The following is a 19367-nucleotide window of genomic DNA, read 5'->3' as shown; positions in this document are numbered from 1 at the left end:
ATATATTTTTAAAAGGTAACAGATTGGGTAAAATACAGGATTTTATTTAAAAAAAACACACATGCAAAGGTGAACACAGCTGAACACTGAAATGTGACCATATCAAAGTAGCTGTTACAGCAGAGCAAGCGACTCCCTTTGGATCAGGGCCTTACCTTTTCTCGAAGCCTCGAAACTATCATAGATGTTTATTCTTTGAATGTCGTATGTCAGGGTGGTGTTGGGAAGCAACGTCCTGTTCCTGTTGATGCTATTGACGGCAAATTTGAAGGCCAGCTCTTCTGCTCCCACAGTGCCACCATCCACTAATTCAAAGATCCCTCCTGTGACAGAAAAGCAAAGAGTCACTCAACACACTCTGTGTGCCTCTCATGGATTCAGTTAGGGGGGAGACGAGTCATTAAGTGCTGCCAACATCGTATACACAGTGGGAGGATTTCCCCATGCAATTATTTCGAGTGAAATTGCTAACCTGTTTTATTTTAGGTAACATATTTGATTTAGCTAGAAATAGTAATCTTACCACCATTTTTTAAGCTAACAAATAGTGACCAAAAGAAATCCCTTTGCTTTCACCTCTGTGAGACCTGGGTTCAAATGCCTGAGGAGGGAGGGCATACACACCTCTTATTCTCTCTGATTGATGTAGACTGGGGTAGTCCCATTTGGCACTGCAATTTCAGTTACTAGAAACCACAAGGATGCTATGTGTGGGAATTGGAAAGGTCACAGTGCTGCAGTTGAGGGTATTCCACTGAGGCTGGAACTCAGGCGCATTTTGGGACTTGGGTAGAGGGAGCTTTATTCCGCATTCACCAGTGCTATACCTAAAGTGGATGGGCATGCTAGAAACTGAGACTTTGATGCCTATTTTTGTTTAGCAAAAGTATTAAGGGTTACGGAACCAAGGTAGGTAGATGGAGTTAAGGCGCAGATCAACCATAATCTAATTAAATAGCAGAACAGGTTCAAGAGACTGAATGACCTCCTCCTGTTCCTATGTCCCTAACATTGACATCACTGACTTTAATGAATACACGTATTACATGTTGAAGGGTTACACCTGAATCATTAACTTGCCTGCTCTCTCCGCAGATCTTGGCTGACCTGCTGATTGTTTGATGCATTTTCTGTTTTTGTCTTTGAAGAGGTAATGTATTTGGTTGAACTAATAGTTCTTCAAAATCATAGGAGGGAGTTTTAACCCCCAGGGTAGGGAAGGGAAGGGAATGGGTTTCAGGTTAAAAATTAAAGAATGGGAAACACGACCCCAACCCGCCTCCAACAGACTCACTTCCGGTTTTAACAGAGAGGAGTTGGGAATGGGCGGCCCACCCACTATCAGGAGGCAGGATGATCACTAAAATACTTTAAGGAGGCTGCGTGCCTCCACTCTAACTTCACTTTTGTTTTTAACACCTGCAGGCTGGGATTCCAGGTCCTCGGGAAACCTGGCAGGGGAAAGGTGATGTGAAGGGCTAAATCCACCGGGTAAGTACCTTTATTGTACTGTTTTTGGGTGTCCCCCCTGGCCCACACAGCAGATCTGTTTACTCCTTCCCCATCGGACCCCCGCGTAATCGGAGCTCCGCAATCCAAACCCCCAAAGACCCCGAACACCGCGATCAGAATCCAGAAGACCTCGAACTCTTCCTGGCTGCTATCCCACTCGATAGGCAGCCAGACTGTCAATCTGACTGACTATTGCGGGTGGGGGGAGGGGAACCTGTTGAAAAAACATTATAACAGGTCCTGCCGTTAAATTGGGCAGGACCTGCGGAAAACCGGATTTCCCGTTCCCAAATCCTCCCTCTCGCTCTCTTCCCGCCTTGGAGTTATTATCAGGGCCATAGCATCTGAGGCGGAAAGAGAGCGAGAAAGAGGTCATTCGTCCCATCATGCCTGTGCTGGCTCTTTGAAAGAGCTATTCAATTGGTCCCAGTCCCTCTTTACCCATAGCCCTTGGGCTGTAGGTGGCCTTGACTGCGGAGAAGAATCCTCGCACATCACGGCTGTCGGCTAGCTGCTGACTCTCCTGTGCTTTCTTCACCCACCAGCTATTCCTTAGGTCACAATTTTTTTGTTGGACTTCGGCCTTAAGCCGTCTGTAAAGCTGCTTTGCTGCTCCCGAGTTGGGCTGTTGCTTTAGGTTCAGAAAGGCCCTGCACTTGCAATTTATTAGCTCTTAAATCTCCTGGTCATTCTCATCAAACCAGTCTTGGTGTTTCCTGGTTGAGTGACTGAGCGTCTCTTCGCAGGCACTGGTTATGGAGGCCTGGACGGCAGACCAAGCGCTGTGGGCATTCTGCGTCTCGGGGTCATCAAGGGTCGTCAGGTTAGCAGTGAGGCGCTGGCTGTATAGGGCTCTCTTAGCTGGGTCTTTGAATGCCCTACTGTATTGCTCAGAGACGTGGATCATATACAGTAGACATCTCAAATTGCTGGAGAAATACTACCAACGATGTCTCCACAAGATCCTGCAAATCCCCTGGACAGACGCACTAACGTTAGTGTCCTCGATCAGGCCAACATCCCTGGCATCGAAGCACTGATCACACTTGACCAGTTTCGTTGGGTGGGCCACATTGTTCGCTTGCCTGACACAAGACTCCCAAAGCAAGCGCTCTACTCAGAACCCCTACATGGCAAGCGAGCCCCAGGTGGGCAGAGGAAATGTTTCAAGGACACCCTCAAAGCCTCCTTGATAAAATGCAACATCCCCACCGACACCTGGGAGTGTCTGGCCAAAGACTGCCCTAAGTGGAGGAAGAGCATCCGGGAGGGCGCTGAGCACCTCAAGTCTCATCGCCGAGAGCATGGAGAAAGCAAGCGCAGGCAGTGGAAGGAGCGTGCGGCAAACCAGACTCCCCACCCACCCCTTCCTTCAATGACTGTCTGTCCCACCTGTAACAGAGGCTGTTATTTGATAGTTCAGTCACCTAAGAACTCATTTTGAGTGGAAGCAAGTCTTCCTCGATTTCGAGGGACTGCCTATGATGATGATGATGATGACCCATAGCCCTGTAAATGTATCCTTTTCAAGTATATATCCAATTCCCTTTTGAAAGTTCCTGGTGCCTATTTCTAGCTCTATGCCAGCACATCAACAACATCCTCCGTGTTGCTCATACATTGCAGGAAAGAGATATCCAGTAATCCACCTCCCCATGAAACTTCACAAAGTCCAATAATGCAACCAAAATGATTCAGTAGCTATTGACATCACAGCTGTGTACATAAAAAGCAATACTGGCCATCCATAATCCTCTCCAAATGCCTTAGTCCCTATCAATCTAGAACCTCTGTAGGATGCATATTGAACTATTGAGCATATTCAAGACAGAGATTGATATATTTTTTGTTACTAATGGAATCAAGGGATATGGGGATAGTGCGGGAAGGTGGAGTTGAGGTAAAATATCAGCCATGATCTTAATAAATGGCAGAGCAGACTCGAAGGGCCAAATAGCCTACTCCTGCTCTGATTTCTTATGTTCCTATGCTCTGTGTATATGACACCAATGTAATGGAGAAAAGGATAACAATATGTTCAGACCAACAACAATTTTAGCAATTAAAAAAAACACATAATTAAACACTTCTCCAAAACATTTAGAAATTAATGCTGAGAATCATCTTCACTGTCAACATGACAGGCAGTGAAGGGGTTACGTTAAATGTGAATAGCCTTTTAGAAACTGACCATGTTTTTATTAAAACCGCTAAGTTTTCTGCATATAAGTGGCATTTTTAATTTTGTCTTGTATGGTAATCAATCAGACTGCTGTCACCAATTAAAAGTATCATAACTCATCATAACAAACAATTTCTCATTAAGAATGGAGTAATAGAAAACAATACAAAACACACTGATGAACAGAATGAATAATATAATAGGCAGAAATGTCTCCCAGGAGAACAAAGCATATTTTTTTAATTAGATCTGTCGTTGTATTCCGAGATTAAGCCGTTTCACGGATCTCAGAAAGAGATAGCTTACGTGTGCCAGTGTAGTTTAGCAACAACTGCTGGGTTTTTCTCAACTGTTCCTCACTCAGTGCAATTGCCTGACCTGAATATGCCCTGTAGGGATGGAACAGTGAAGAACGGCCGAATCACCATCTCTGTGAGGCAGAAGGAAAAATCAGGGAAGTTGAGGCGCATCAAGCTGCTTTTGTAGGCCCTTTTGTGGTTAGGCATTTTGGGAGAGGTTTAGATGCAATATACCTCCCCTCATTCTCAGCTCGGGATCGGCACAGTGTGGGGAGGAGGAGGGAGAGCCAAAGACCGAAAGGCATGAACAGGTGGATGAAAGAGAGGAAGAAAAAGAAAGGAATGGATAGAGAGCATTTATATCAAGTTTTTTTTTCACATCTTCAGGACATCCCAAAGCACTTTTTGATGTATAGTTATTGCTGTAATGCAGACAAATGCAGCAAAGTGAAATATCTGATTAAAGAGTTTGTGAATTCAAAGTTAAGAATGCAAGAAAAGTTGGAAACACAATAGGCCATTCAGCCTATCAAGCTTGTTCCCTCCACAGAAAGCATGTTCCTGGAATCAACCCGACCCATTCCACCACAGGCCAGTGTGCCAAATGTCACTGCATGTTCCACATGAAATGTTCGTTGAAGCTTGTTTTTATTTGATATTGCGTGTGTTATCTGAGATGTCACGGTGACTAGTTGTGCATGAATTGCATCCAGAGAGAATAGATTTGGTAAACTATGCTTCTCTAGTGCTCTATTAATAGTATTTTAAATTCTAGGAAAACAGTGGGATCTCAGATAAGTGGAGTGAGGACCAGTCATAGTCAGAGATCAAATGAGTTGCAGTGCAATTCAATCCGATTTTTTCCCAGAAATTTGTAATTATGAATATTATGCTTAATAGTTGCAGTAGCATATTGTAATATTTATATTAGCATTTATTGATACAAATGGTAATGAAGTATAAATAATAAAATTAAACTAAAACACTGAGGTAATGTCCCATTCTTCTGGGAGTGGATAAAGGCAATGGTCATGCGCGGTGATCACCTGGAATTTTGAACACAGGGACTGCTAATGGTCAGCCATCTTACACTAACCCTGCCCACTCCCCACACTTGACGTCCCTGATTGAATTAAGCACTAATTGTTTGAGTCTGCTGATCAGCGTAGACACAAACTTCACATTCAAACAGCTTGGAAATGCCTGGATTGAAGGTGGTCACAATTAGTGCCACTCACTGAGTGAACACTGAGTGAACATTAACCTCATGAGATTGCAACCAAACCATGGAGATTGAACACTGCGGGGATCAAAGGGAGCAGCCAGCTGAATACAAATTCTCTGGGGTGAATGTTGATGCCTTGATTTGGGAATGTAAAACTGCAAAAAAAGTATTGTACCACCACACATGCTTGAGATATGTTATATTTTGTTTTTACTGCATGAGCAATTATTTTTCATATTAAATATTTCTTTTTTCCATTACTTGCCGCTGGATGATTTTTTTGTACATCTTTAAGCAATTTGTGAGGGTGTGGGATTTAAGTTTTCACCAACTTTCTGACTGACTGCGCTCCCAAAGCGAGTCTTTTCCTCGAGTTGTTTTAGAACCCTGCTCGGAGGCCAGTCCTGTCGGAACACTACTCATTAATGGGAAGCACCAGAACAGGACCTTGGACAGGAGAGCGGGTTAATTAGTCTAACTACAAAGCATAGGTTTTCAAACTAGTGTCTATGTAGGAATCCTAAGTGGTCCTTGAGGGAATTCCAGGGGTGCACGAGGTCACTGGATTTCTGTACTTTTCTATATTTGATGGTTTTCAAGCACAGAATTCCTGCAGCAATATGCTAAAATAAAAATGTTTTCTGCAGCAACAGCATGGTTTACCTGTGTGTTACAATGAGTAACTGGGCCAGATTTTGCTGCAGCAGGATATCAAAATGTGTCTGCCGTTAGTTAGACTTGCCCCTGCACCCTTCTGCTCAAAACATAGAAACATAGAAAATAGGTGCAGGAGTAGGCCATTCGGCCCTTCGAGCCTGCACCACCATTCAATATGATCATGGCTGATCATGCACTTCAGTACCCCATTCCTGCTTTCTCTCCATACCCCTTGATCCCTTTAGCCATAAGGGCCACATCTAACTCCCCTTTGAATATATCTAACGAACTGGCCTCAACAATTTTCTGTGGTAGAGAATTCCACAGTTTCACAACTCTCTGAGTGAAGCTGTTTCTCCTCCTCTCGGTCCTAAATGGCTTACCCCTTATCCTTAGACTGTGACCCCTGGTTCTGCACTTCCCCAACATTGGGAACATTCTTCCTGCATCTATCCTGTGCAACCCCATCAGAATTTTATATGTTTCTATGAGATCCTCTCTCATTCTTCTAAATTCCACTGAATATAAGCCTAGTCAATCCAGTCTTTCTTCATATGTCAGTCCTGTCATCCCAGGAATCAGTCTGGTGAACCTTCACTGCACTCCCTCAATAGCCTTCCTTCCTCAGATTAAGAGACCAAAACTTACACAATATTCAAGGTGTGGCCTCACCAAGGCCCCATAACAACAGTAGTAAGACCTCCCTGCTCCTATACTCAAATCCTCTCGCTATGAAGGCCAACATGCCATTTGCCTTCTTCACCGCCTGCTGTACCTGCATGCCAACTTTCAATGCCTGATGTACCATGACACCCAGGTCTCGTTGCACCTCCCCTTTTACTAATCTGTCACCATTCAGATAATAATCTGCCTTCCTGTTTTTACCACCAAAATGGATAACCTCAGATTGATCTACATTTTACCGTATCTGCCATGTATTTGCCCACTCACCTAACCTGTCCAAGTCACCCTGCAGCCTCTTAGCATCCTCCTCACAGCTCACACTGCCATCCAGCTTAGTGTCATCTGCAAACTTGGCGATATTACATTCAATTCCTTCCTCTAAATCATTAATGCATATTGTAAATAGCTGGGGTCCCAGCACTGAACCTTGCGGTACTCCACTAGTCACTGCCTGCCATTCTGAAAAGGACCCATTTATTCCTACTCTTTGCTTCCTGTCTGCCAACCAGTTCTCTATCCACATCAGTACATTACCCCCAATACCATGTGCTTTAATTTTGCACACTAATCTCTTATGTGGGACCATGTCAAAAGCCTTTTGAAAGTTTAAATACATCACATCCACTGGCTTCTCCTTGTCCATTCGACAAGTTACATCCTCAAAAAATTCTAGAAGATTTGCCAAGTATGATTTCCCTTTCACAAATCAACACTGACTTGCACAAATCCTATCACTGCTTTCCAAATGTGCTGCTATTACATCTTTACACCTTTGCTCACAAAGGTGCTGAAAATGGGAGCTGATAACGGCACAGAACATCTGGGATCTGAGTGAACAGGACATCTCCTTAACCAATGACTTTTAATGATTGGGAAATAAACAGTGGAAGGGCTAAGGAGGATGAATTAAAGGTCGTGAACTCAATGTTAAATCAGGTACACAAAGAGAAATAGAGATGGAAAGAGAGATTATATTAAAAGAAAGAGAGAGAAAAGAGACAGAAAGGAAAAGTAAGAAAAATATATAAAATGTTAAATTTGACATTTTTAAAATCTCCCCCCCAAAAATTGAAAATCTGAAGGACTGAGGCTCCACACACATAATAGTTAGCGTTCAGTGCCAGAGAGGTTAATTGACAGCCATTAAAATTTATCATGTCGTTAAAAGAGTACTTTTGCTTGTAATGGCAAGACGTATCTTTCTGTGGCGAGTTTAATGGGCAATTGTAGGGCAGATACAAAAAGTTCCTAAAAGAAATGGGAAGGCTAAGAGCCAGACGCCATTCTCACAAAGCTAATGGTGGCGCGGCACAACCCGGGCTGGAACTTTTGAATATTCACATTTAACCGTGCATCTGCTCCTTGGCTGAATTTGCTGTGCCATTTACCCATTCTCCTTGCTGTTATTTTGACAGAAAATTGTGGCCCATTCTCTTTCAGAAGGTAGGACAGAGATCACTGTGAGTGTTTCAATATTTGCAAGGGAACCTCAGGAATGAACCAATATTTGCAGGGAACCTCCCATGCAGAAAACTTAGTAAATCATTACTGCAAGGAAAAAGATGCAAAGTGTTGTCTCACTGGTTGAGACTCAGTGTTTACTTCAGATGCAGTGGGTGAAATATTGGATGGGCGTTCTATTTCATTCAACTTTTCATTCTGAAGATGAAGGTGGACGAGAGCAGGGACTGCAGGGAGGATAAGCAAACTGACCACAGCACCGTGGTACGGGAGGCCATTCAAACGGGGGGAGTAAAGAGAAACATTGTAGTAGTAGGGAACAGTATCATTTGGGGGATGGATACAGTTCTCTGTAGCCGTGAGCGTGAGTCCCGAAGACTGTGTTGTCTGCCCCGGTGCCAGGGTTAAGGACATCTCCTCAGCGCTGGAGAGGAACTTGGAGTGGGGGGGCAGTAGATTCAGTTGTCGTGGTTCACATGGGCACCAACGACATAAATCGGACAGACAAGAAGGTTCTGCTAAGGGATTATGAGCAACTAGAGGCCAAATTAAAAAGCAGGACCACAAAGGTAATAATCTTTGGATTACTATCCGAGCTACAAGCAAATTTACATCGGTTAAATAAGATCAGAGAGCTAAACTCGTGGCTCAAAGACTGGTGTGGGAGAAATGGATTTCTGGGGCACTGGCACCAGTACTGGGCTAATAGGGAACTGTTCCGTCGGGACAGACTCCACTTGGAACATGCTGGGGGCTAGGATCCTGGCAAACCAAATCACTAGGGCTGCAGAGAGAGCTTTAAACGAATTAATGGGGAGGGGGAGGTTTCCAATGAGGAGAAACATAAAAGCTCAAAGAACAAGGTGCAGGCAATAGAGCAGGGTAGCATTGGGGGAAATGAAAACCAGACTGTGACAGGACGGGACAGAATCTATAAACATAAGAGTGTACCAGAAACTGGGGCCATAGCAGGAGAAAATGGTAAGAAAATACATTTAAAAGGTCTTTATCTGAATGCACTCAGCATTCGTAACAAATTAGATGAGCTGTCAGCACAAATAGTTACAAATGGGTATGATCTGGTAGCCATAACAGAGACATGGTTGCAAGGTGACTGAGACTGGGAACTAAACATTCAGGGGTACTTGACAATTCAGACAGAAAGGAAAAGGAGTTGGGGTAGCTCTACTGATAAAGGATGGAATCACTGCAATAGTGAGAAATAATATTGGCTCCAATGATCAGGATGTTGAAACAGTTTGGGTGGAGATAAGGAATAATAAGGGGAAAAAGTCACTGGTGGGCATAATCTATAGGCCCCTGAACAGTAGCAACTCTGTTGGTCGGAGTATAAACCAAGAAATAGTGGGGGCTTGCAAAAAGGGAACAGCAATAATCATGCATGATTTTAACCTCCACATTGATTGGACAAATCAAAATGGTCAGGGTAGCCTTGAGGAAGAGTTCATAGAGTGCATAAGTGACGAAACCAACCAGGGGGCAGGCTATCTTAGATCATGTCATGTTTGTAACTACAATGTAACACCACTGTATTACTGTATACACTCAACTTAGATGCATACCTTGACCACAGGGGGTGAACTTGTGGGAGACACTCCTTAACTGATCACACAGGTATATAAAGGGAGGTCCCACGCAGGGTCATCATTTCTGGAGTCCTATAATAAAGAGTTAAGGTCACAGAGTGGCCTTCTCCCTGGAATGTGCCTCGTGTGGTTATATGCTGTAGAGTAAGGACTTTACAGATCTGGTCTTGTGTAATGAGACAGGATTAATAAACAATCTCTGAGTAAAGGATCCCCTTGGAATGAGTGATCATAGCATGGTTGAATTTCAAATTCACATGGATCTCAAACCAGCGTACTAAGCTTAAATAAAGGAGACTACAAAGGTATGAGAGCAGAGTTGGCTAAAGTGGACTAGGAAAATAGATTAAAGTGTAGGATGGTTGATGAACAGCGGCGGACACTTAAGGAGATAACTCGCAACAAAAATATATTCCAGTGAGGAGGAAAGGGTGTAAAAGAAAAGATAGTCATCCGTGGATAACTAAAGAAATAAAGGATGGTATTCAATTAAAAACAAGTGCATACAAAGTGGCCAAAACTAGTGGGAGGACAGAAGATTGGGAAACTTTGAAAAGGCAGCAAAGAATGACAAAAAAAATGATTAAGAAAAGGAATGTAGACTATGAAAGCAAACTAGCACGAAATATAAAAGCAGATAGCAAGAGTTTCTACAGGTATATAAAAAGGAAAAGTATGGCGAAAGTAAATGTTGGTCCCTTAGCGGTCTTGACTGGGAAATTAGTGATAGGGAACGTGTAGATGGAAGAAACTCTGAACAAATATTTTGTATCAGTCTTTATGGTAGAGGACACTAAAAATATTCCAAAAGTAGATAGTTAAGGGACTATAGTGGGGGGGGGGGAGGGGGGGGGCGGGGGATGAGGAACTTAACACAATCACTAAGGAGGTGGTACTCAGTAAGATAATGTGACTAAAGGCAGATAAATCATGTCACCATGGATGGCTCTGCTGCACAGGAGGGCAGGAAAAAGAGTGGAAGAACTATAGTGGTAGGGGATTCTATTGTAAGGGGGATAGATAGGCGTTTCTGTGGTCACAACCGAGACTCCAGGTTGGTACGTTGCCTCCCTGGTGCAAGGGTCAAGGATGTCTTGGAGCGGCTGCAGGGCATTCTGTAGGGGAATTGTGAACAGCCAGTTGTTGTGGTGCATATAGGTACCAACGATATAGGTAAAAAGCAGGATGAGGTCCTACAAGCTGAATTTAGGGAGTTAGGATTAACTTAAAAAGTAGGACCTCAAAGGTAGGAATCTCAGGATTGCTACCAGTGCCACGTGCTAGTCAGAGCAGGAATTGCAGGATAGCTCAGATGAATATGTGGCTTGAGGAGTGGTGCAAAAGGGAGGGATTCAAATTACTGAGACATTGGAACCGGTTCTGGGGGAGGTGGGACCAGTACAAACCGGACGGGCTGCACCTGGGCAGGACCGGAACCAATGTCCTAGGGGCAGTGTTTTCTAGTGCTGTTGGGGAGGGGTTAAACTAATATGGCAGGGGGATGGGAACCGATGCAGGGAGACAGAGGGAAATAAAATGGAGGCAGAAGCAAAAGATAGAAAGGAGAATAGTAAAAGCGGAGGGCAGAGAAACCCAAGGCAAAAATCAAAAAGGGCCACATTACAGCAAAATTCTAAAGGGAAAAAGAGTGTTAAAAAGCCAAGCCTCTGTGCCTAAATGCGAGCAGTATTCGTAATAAGTTGGATGAATTAACAGCACAGGCAGCTATTAACGAATATAATTGATTGGGATTACAGAGACATGGCTCCAGGGTGACCAAGACTGGGTACTCAACATCTAGGGGTATTCAACATTCAGGAAAGATAGACAGAAAGGAAAAGGAGGTGGGGTAGTGTTGCTGGTTAAAGAGGAAATTAATGCAGTTGTACGAAACTGCATTGGATGATGTGGAATCTGTATGGGTAGAGCTGCGGAATACCAAAGGGCAGAAAACGCAAGTGGGAGTTGTGTACAGAGCACCAAACAGTAGTAGTGAGGTTGGGGATGGCATCAAACAAGAAATTAGAGATGCGTGCTAATATTTCCTTACTATAGAGTATAAATGCACACGAGGCCCATACTAGAGAGAAGGTCACTCTGTGGCCAGTAACCTTTATTAGCCAGCACTGAAGTGATGAAGGTGGGTGGAGCTTCCCCTTTTATACCTGAAAGTCCAGATTAGGAGTGTCTCCCACAAGTTCAGCACCTAGAGGTCAATGTTCTCACAGTGTACAACCTAGGTCAGTTTATACATGGATTACAATGACAGTTGAATACATGACAACACCTCCCCCGCAAAGTCTTATTGGGGTCACATGTTAAGTCTCTCTGGTGGTTTACGCTCTCTTGTAGAGCGCCTGAGTTGGGGCTCCGGTTGTTGGGCGCTGGCCTGAGTGTCTGCTGTTTGCGGTGCCTCAGGCCTGTCCAGACTGCCCACAGTGACTGGGCTCTCCTCCACTTGGTTCCGGTGTTCGGTCACCTGTGGTGGAGTGAACTCTACATCGTGTTCTTCCTCTGCTTCTTCTATGGGGTTGCTGAACCTCCTTTTTGTTTGAGCCAAGTGTTTGCGGCAGATTTGTCCATTGGTAAGTTTAACTACCAGAATCCAATTCCCCTCTTTGGCAATCACAGTGCCTGCGGGCCATTTGGGCCCTGCAGCGTAGTTGAAGACAAAGACAGGGTCATTGACATCAATACATTGCGCTCTCGCATTCCCGTCATGGTAGCCACATTGTGACCGGCGCCTGCTCTCAACAATTTCTTTCATGGTGGGGTGTATAAGGGATAACCTGGTTTTGAGCATCCTTTTCATTCGCAGCTCTGCGGGTGGAACCCCTGTGAACGAGTGTGGTCATGATCTATTGGCCAACAGGAGGCGTGATAAGCGGCTTTGTAGGGAACCCCCTTAGATTCTGAACATCCCGTTTGATTATCTGCACTGCTCGTTCCACCTGGCCGGCTTGAACGGTGCCGTTCTGACATGGTTGATCCCATTTCTTGCCATGAAGTCATGGAATTCAATGCTTGTAAAGCACGGGCCATTGTCGCTGACCAAGACGTCGGGTAGACCATGGGCGGCGAACATTGCCCGTAGACTTTCTACCGTGGCAGAGGATGAGCTTGAATTGAGAATATCACACTTGATCCATTTGGAGTAGGCGTCTACTACAACCAAAAACATTTTTCCCATGAAAGGACCTGCATAGTTCACATGGATGCGTGACCATGGCTTGGCGGGCCAGGACCAGGGGCTAAGCGGGGCTTCCCTGGGCGCATTTCCCAGCTGTGCATACGTGTTGCACCTGCAAACACAAAGTTCCAGATCTGCATCTATCCCTGGCCACCAAACATGTGACCTAGGAACTGCCTTCATCATGACAATGCCCGGGTGCTCATTGTGGAGTTCTCTGATGAACATCTCTCTGCCCATCTGGGGCATGACTACTCGGTTTCCTCATAGTAGGCAATCGAGAGTTCATCCTTGCGCCTGTGAAATGGTTTGAATTCCTCAGGGCATGTCCCGTACATGGCTGCCCAGTCCACATTCAGGACATATTTCTTGACTAAAGACAGTAGCAGGTCTCTATTTGTCTAGACTTTGATCTGAACGGGCTGTCGCGGGTGAGCCTTCGCTTTCGAAAGCTTCAACAGCCATGACCATCTCAGCAGCATGCTTGGTTGCCCCCTCAGTAGTGGCTAGTGACAGCCTGCTGAGTACATCGGTGCAGTTTTCAGTGCCCGGTCAGTGCCGAATTGTATAGTCATAGGCGGCTAACGTGAGTGCCCACCTCTGTATGCGGGCCGATGCATTTGCATTTATGACCTTGTTGTCGGCCAAAAGGGACGTTAGGGGTTTGTGATCTGTCTCCAGCACAAATTTCCTCCCAAAACGGTACTTTTGCATTTTTTTTACTGCATATACACATGCATGCACTTCCTTTTCTACCATCCCGTAGCCCCGATCTGCCTGGGACAGACGTCTGGAGGCATAAGCTACCGGCTGTAACTGACCCTTGGCATTAACATGCTGCAACACACACCCGACCCCATAGGACGATGCATCACATGTTAAAACAAGTTTCTTACATGGGTCATATAGCGTTAAAAGATTGTTGGAGCAAAACAAATTGCGTGCTCTATCAAAAGCTCTTTCCTGGCTGTCCCCCCAGACCCATTCGCGACCTTTGCGTAGGAGCACGTGTTGTGGCTCTAGCAGCGTGCTCAATTTGGGAAGAAAGTTTCCAAAATAGTTCAGGAGCCCCAGGAATGAACGCAGCTCCTTTGTGTTGCAGGATTTGGATGCTCTCTGGCTCGCTTCTGTTTTGGACGCAGTAGGTCTGATCCCGTCTGCTGCTACCCTCATCTCCAGGAATTCTACCTCTGGAGATAGGAAGACGCACTTCGCCTTTTTCAGTCGCAGACCTACCTGGTCCAGTCTGCATAGCACCTCCTCCAGGTTGCGGAGGTGTTCTTCAGTATCACAACCCGTGATGATGATGTCGTCTTGAAAAACGACTGTCCTTGGAATCGACTTGAGGAGGCTTTCCATATTTCGTTGAAAGATCACGGCGGCCGAGCGAATCCCAAACGGACATCTGTTGTACTCAAACAACCCCTTGTGTGGCGCAATAGTGGTCAGCTTCTTCGACTCACTCGCCAGCTCCTGGGTCATGTCAGCTGAGGTCAGGTCCAATTTTGAAAAAAGTTTGCCACTGGATAGCGTCGCAAAGAGGTCCTCAACTCTCGGTAGCGGGTACTGGACTTGGAGTGACACCCGATTGATGGTGGCCTTGTAATCACCACATATCCTGACCGACCCATCCACCTGGAACACTGGCACAATCTGGCTTGCCCAGTCACTGAATTTGATTGGCGAGATGATGCCTTCCCTCAGCAGGCAGTCCAATTCGCCTTCTATCTTTTCCCACCTCAAGTACGGCACCGCTCTGGCCTTGTGGTGTACCGGCCTGGCGTCCTGGTTTATGTGAATCACTACTTTGGTCCCCATGAAAGTGCCAATGCCGCGTTGAAATAGTGAGTCAAATTTGTCCAGGACCTGTGAGCATGATATTCGCTCCACAGAAGAAATTGCATTGACATCGCCCCATTTCCAGTTCATGACAGCAAGCCAACTCCTCCCCAGCAGTGCGGGACCATTCCCCAGGACAATCCAGAGTGGCAACCTGTTCTCCGAATCTTTGTGGGTCACGACTACCGTGGCGCTACCTAGCACCGGAATGATCTCCTTTGTATATGCCCGTAGCTGTGCGTCAATCGGCAATAATTTTCTGCAGGTGTATTGCTGATACCTGCAAGCTCTGGCTGTGTGTTTGCCTCCACACCTCCAACATGAGCCGTTGTTGGAAACAGCAGGTCCATTACCAGTCGATCGTTTCTGACTGTCTCTGTAACTCTCCTTAAATGCACCGTTGACAGGTGTTGATTGCCCCATTACTGGCAGCATTGGCCCTTGCGATGGCATGAATCACCGTTCAGCTAGCCATTGTCTCTGTTGAAATCCCCTTTGGGTTTGACTGCATGCTCAGGCAGATCCGATTGCCCCTGTCTGCCTGGAGAACTGTGTGCCGCGTTAACAATGTTGTCTCCCTGTCCATTTGCTGCATTTAAACCAAGATTGTTGTCAAACATCATTCTGGTCTCTTCCTCCCCTGAGATCAATGTCTGGGCCATCAAAGCCGCAGTTTCCAGGGTCAAGTCTTTGGTCTCAATCAGTTTCCTGAAAACCCCAGTGTGCCCGATGCACTCAATAAAAAGTTTTGCAGCATCTCCGCTCTGCATGCATCTGGGAACTTACATAGGCTCGCCAGTCACTGGAGGTCTGCCACGAAGTCTGGAACGCTTTGCCCTTCTCGCTGCCGGTGTGTGTAAAACCGGTGTCTTGCCATGTGCATGCTGCTCGCTGGTTTAAAGTGTACCCCGATCAACTTACTGAGCTCTTCAAAAGTCTTGTCCGCCGGCTTCTCTGGCGCTAGAAGGTCCCTCATCAGGGAGTACGTCCTGGATCCACAAACCGTCAGGAGATGAGCCCTGCGTTTGTCGGCCGAATCCTGTCCCAGCTATTCCTTAGTGACGAAACTTTGCTGTAGTCTCTCAATAAAATCGTCCCAATCATCACCAACACAGTACCTCTCGTCTGTGCTGCTAGTGGCCATGCTCACGTGGTTTAAATCCCAGTTTCTCGTCGCCAATGATATGTCCTTACTATACAGTACCAAAGCACACGAGGCCCATACTAGAGAGAAGGTCACTCTGTGACCAGTAACCTTTATTAGCCAGCACTGAAGTGATGAAGGTGGGTGGTGCTTCCTCTTTTATACCTGAAAGTCCAGGTTAGGAGTGTCTCCCACAAGTTCACCACCTAGTGGTCAGTGTTCTCACGGTGTACAACTTAGGTCAGTTTTTACATGGATTACAATCATAGTTGAATACATGACACTTGCAATAAAGGTACAGCAGTTATCATGGGTGACTTTAATCTACATATAGATTGGGTTAACCAAGTTGGTAGCAATGTGGTGGAGGACGATTTCCTGGAGTGTATTAGGGATGGCTTTCTAGACCAATATGTCAAGGAACCAACGAGAGAGTTGGCCATCCTCGACCTGGTGTTGTGTAATGAGAGAGGACCAATTAGCAATATTGTTGTGCAAGGCACCCCTGGGGAAGAGTGACCGTACTATGTTAGAATTCTTTATTAGATGGAGAGTGACAGTGTTAATTCAAAGACTAGGGTCCTGAACTTAAGGAAAGGTAACTTTGATGGTATGAGATGTGAATTGGCTAGGATAGACTGGCAAATGATACTTAAAGGGTTGACAGTGGATAGGCAATGGCAGACATTTAAAGATCACATGGATGAACTTCAACAATTGTACATCCCTGTCTGGAGTAAAAATAAAACAAGGAAGGTGGCTCAACCGTGGCTACCAAGGGAAGTTAGGGATAGTGTTAAATCCAAGGAAGAGGCATATAAAATGGTGAGAAAAAGTAGCAAACCTGAAGGCTGGGAGAAATTTAGAATTCAGCAGAGGAGGACAAAGGGTCTAATTAGGTGGGGGAAAATTAAGTATGAGAGTAAGCTTGCAGGGAACATAAAAACTTACTGCAAAAACTTCTATCGATATGTGAAGAGAAAAAGATTAGTGAAGACCAACGTAGGTCCTTTACAGACAGAATCAGGTGAATTTATAATGGGGAACAAAGAAATGGCAGACCAATTGGACAAATACTTTGGATCTGTCTTCACGAAGGAAGACACAAATAACCTTCTGGAAATACTAGGGGTTCGAGGGTCGAGCGAAAAGGAACAACTGAAGGAAATCCTTATTAGTCAGGGAATTGTGTTTGGGAAATTGATGGGATTGAAGGCCGATAAATCCCCAGGGCCTGATAGGCTGCATCCCAGAGTACTTACAGGGCTCTAGAAATAGTAGATGCATTGGTGATCATTTTCCAACATTCTATTGACTCTGGATCAGTTCCTATGGATTGGAGGGTAGCTAATATAACACCACTTTTTAAAAAAGGAGGGAGAGAGAAAACAGGGAATGATAGACCGGTTAACCTGACATTGGTAGTGGGGAAAATGTTGGAATTAATTATCAAAGATCAAATACCAGCGCATTTGGAAAGCAGTGACAGGATCGGACCAAGTCAGCATGGATTTATGAAAGGGAAATCATGTTTGACAAATCTTCAAGAATTTTTTGAGGATGTAACTAATAGAGTGGACAAGGGAGAACCAGTGGATGTGGTGTATTTGGACTTTCAAAAGGCTTTTGACAAGGTCCCACACAAGAGATTAGTGTGCAAAATTAAGGCACATGGTATTGGGGGTAATGTATTGATGTGGATAGAGAACTGGTTGCCAGACAGGAAGCAGAGAGTTAGAATAAACGGGTCCTTTTCAGAATGGCAGGCAGTGACCAGTGGGGTGCCACAGGGTTCAGTGCTGGGACCCCAGCTCTTTACAATATATATCAATGATTTAGATGAAGGAATTGAATGTAATATCTCCAAGTTTGCAGATGACACTAAGCTGGGTGGCGGTGTGAGCTGTGAGGAGGACACAAAGAGGCTGTAGGGTGACTTGGGCAGGTTAGGTGAGTGGGCAAATGCATGGCAGATGCAGTATAATGTGGATAAATATGAAGTTATCCACTTTGGTGGCAAAAACAGGAAGACAGATTATCTGAATGGTGACAGATTAGGAAAAGGGGAGGTGCAATGAGACCTGGGTGTTATGGTACATCAGTCATTAAAGTTTGGCATGCAGATATAGCAGGCGGTGAAGAAGGCAAATGGTATGTTGGCCTTCATAGCTAGGGGATTTGAGTATAGGAGCATGGAGGTCTTACTGCAGTTGTACAGAGCCTTGGTGAGGCCACACCTGGAATATTGTGTTCAGTTTTGTTCTCCTAATCTGAGGAAGGATGTTCTTGCTATTGAGGGAGTACAGCGAAGGTTCACCAGATTGATTCCCGGGATGGCAGGACTGACATATGAGGAGAAACTGGAACAACTGGGCTTTTATCCACTGGAGTTTACAAGAATGAGAGGGGACCTCATAGAAACATATAAAATTCTGACGGGATTGGACAGGTTAGAGGCAGGAAAAATGTTCCCGATGTTGGGGAGTTCCAGAACCAGGGGTCACAGTCTAAGAATAAGGGGTAAGCCAATTAGGACCGAGATGAGTAGAAACTTCTTGACTCAGAGACTTGTTAACCTGTGGAATTCCCTGCCGCAGAGAGTTTTTGAGGCAGTTCATTGGATATATTCAAGAGGGAGTTAGATATGGCCCTGACGGCTAAAGGGATCAAGGGGTATGGAGAGAAAGCAGGAAAGGTGAATGATCAGCCATGAACTTATTGAATGGTGGTGCAGACTCGAAGGGCCGAATGGACTACTCCTGCACCTATTTTCTATGTTTCTATGTTTCAATGTAACTATTTACAATCTATATTAATGATTTGGATGAAAGGACCGAGCGTAACATAGACAAGTTTGCTGACGATGCAAAGATGAGAGGAAAAGCAATTTGCGAGGACACAAAAAAGCTGCAAAAGGACATAGACAGGCTAAGTGAGTGGGCAAAAATTTGGCAGATAGAGTATAACGTTGGAAAGCATGAGGTTATGGACTTTGGCAGAAAAAATCGAAGAGTAAGTTATTATTTAAATGGAGGAAAATTGCAAAATGCCGCAGTACAGCGGGACCTGGGGGTACTTGTGCATGAAACACAAAAGTTTAGTATGCAGGTACAGCAAGTGACCAGGAAGGCCAATGGAATATTGGCCTTTATTACAAAGGTGATGGACTATAAAAGCAAGGAAGTCTTGCTACAGTTATACAGGGTGTTGGTGAGGCCACACCTGGAATACTGAGTACAGTTTTGGTTTCCATATTTAAGAAATTATATATTTGCTTTGGAGGCAGTTCAGAGAAGGTTCACAAGGTTGATTCTGGAGATGAGGGGTTTGACTTATGAGGAAAGGTTGAGTAGGTTGGGCTTCTAATCATTGGAATTCAGAAGAATGAGAGGTGATCTATCGAAACATATAAGATTATGAGGGGCTTGACAATGTGGATGCAGAGAAAATGTTTCCACTGATAGGGGAGACTAGAACTGGAGGGCATGATCTTAGAATAAGGGGCCACCCATTTAAAACTGTGATGAGAAGGAATTTCTTCTCTCAGAGGGTTGTAAATCTGTGGAA

General features: G+C 45.0%; 1 protein-coding gene across 1 annotated transcript in view; it reads right to left on the bottom strand.

The window, feature by feature from the left end:
- Nucleotides 1–19367, bottom strand: part of grik3 (glutamate ionotropic receptor kainate type subunit 3) — a 609594-nt gene that overhangs the window by 404951 nt on the left and 185276 nt on the right. The window contains exon 2 of the mRNA XM_070899209.1: nt 156–323. Within this exon, the coding sequence (XP_070755310.1) occupies nt 156–323 (168 nt within the window). The remainder of the gene's footprint in view (nt 1–155; nt 324–19367) is intronic.

Source organism: Pristiophorus japonicus, chromosome 14 (genome assembly GCF_044704955.1).
Source record: "Pristiophorus japonicus isolate sPriJap1 chromosome 14, sPriJap1.hap1, whole genome shotgun sequence".
Taxonomy (NCBI): Eukaryota; Metazoa; Chordata; class Chondrichthyes; family Pristiophoridae; genus Pristiophorus; species Pristiophorus japonicus.
Note: the sequence above shows the minus strand (reverse complement) of the source record. Positions and strands in the feature narration are given on the sequence as shown.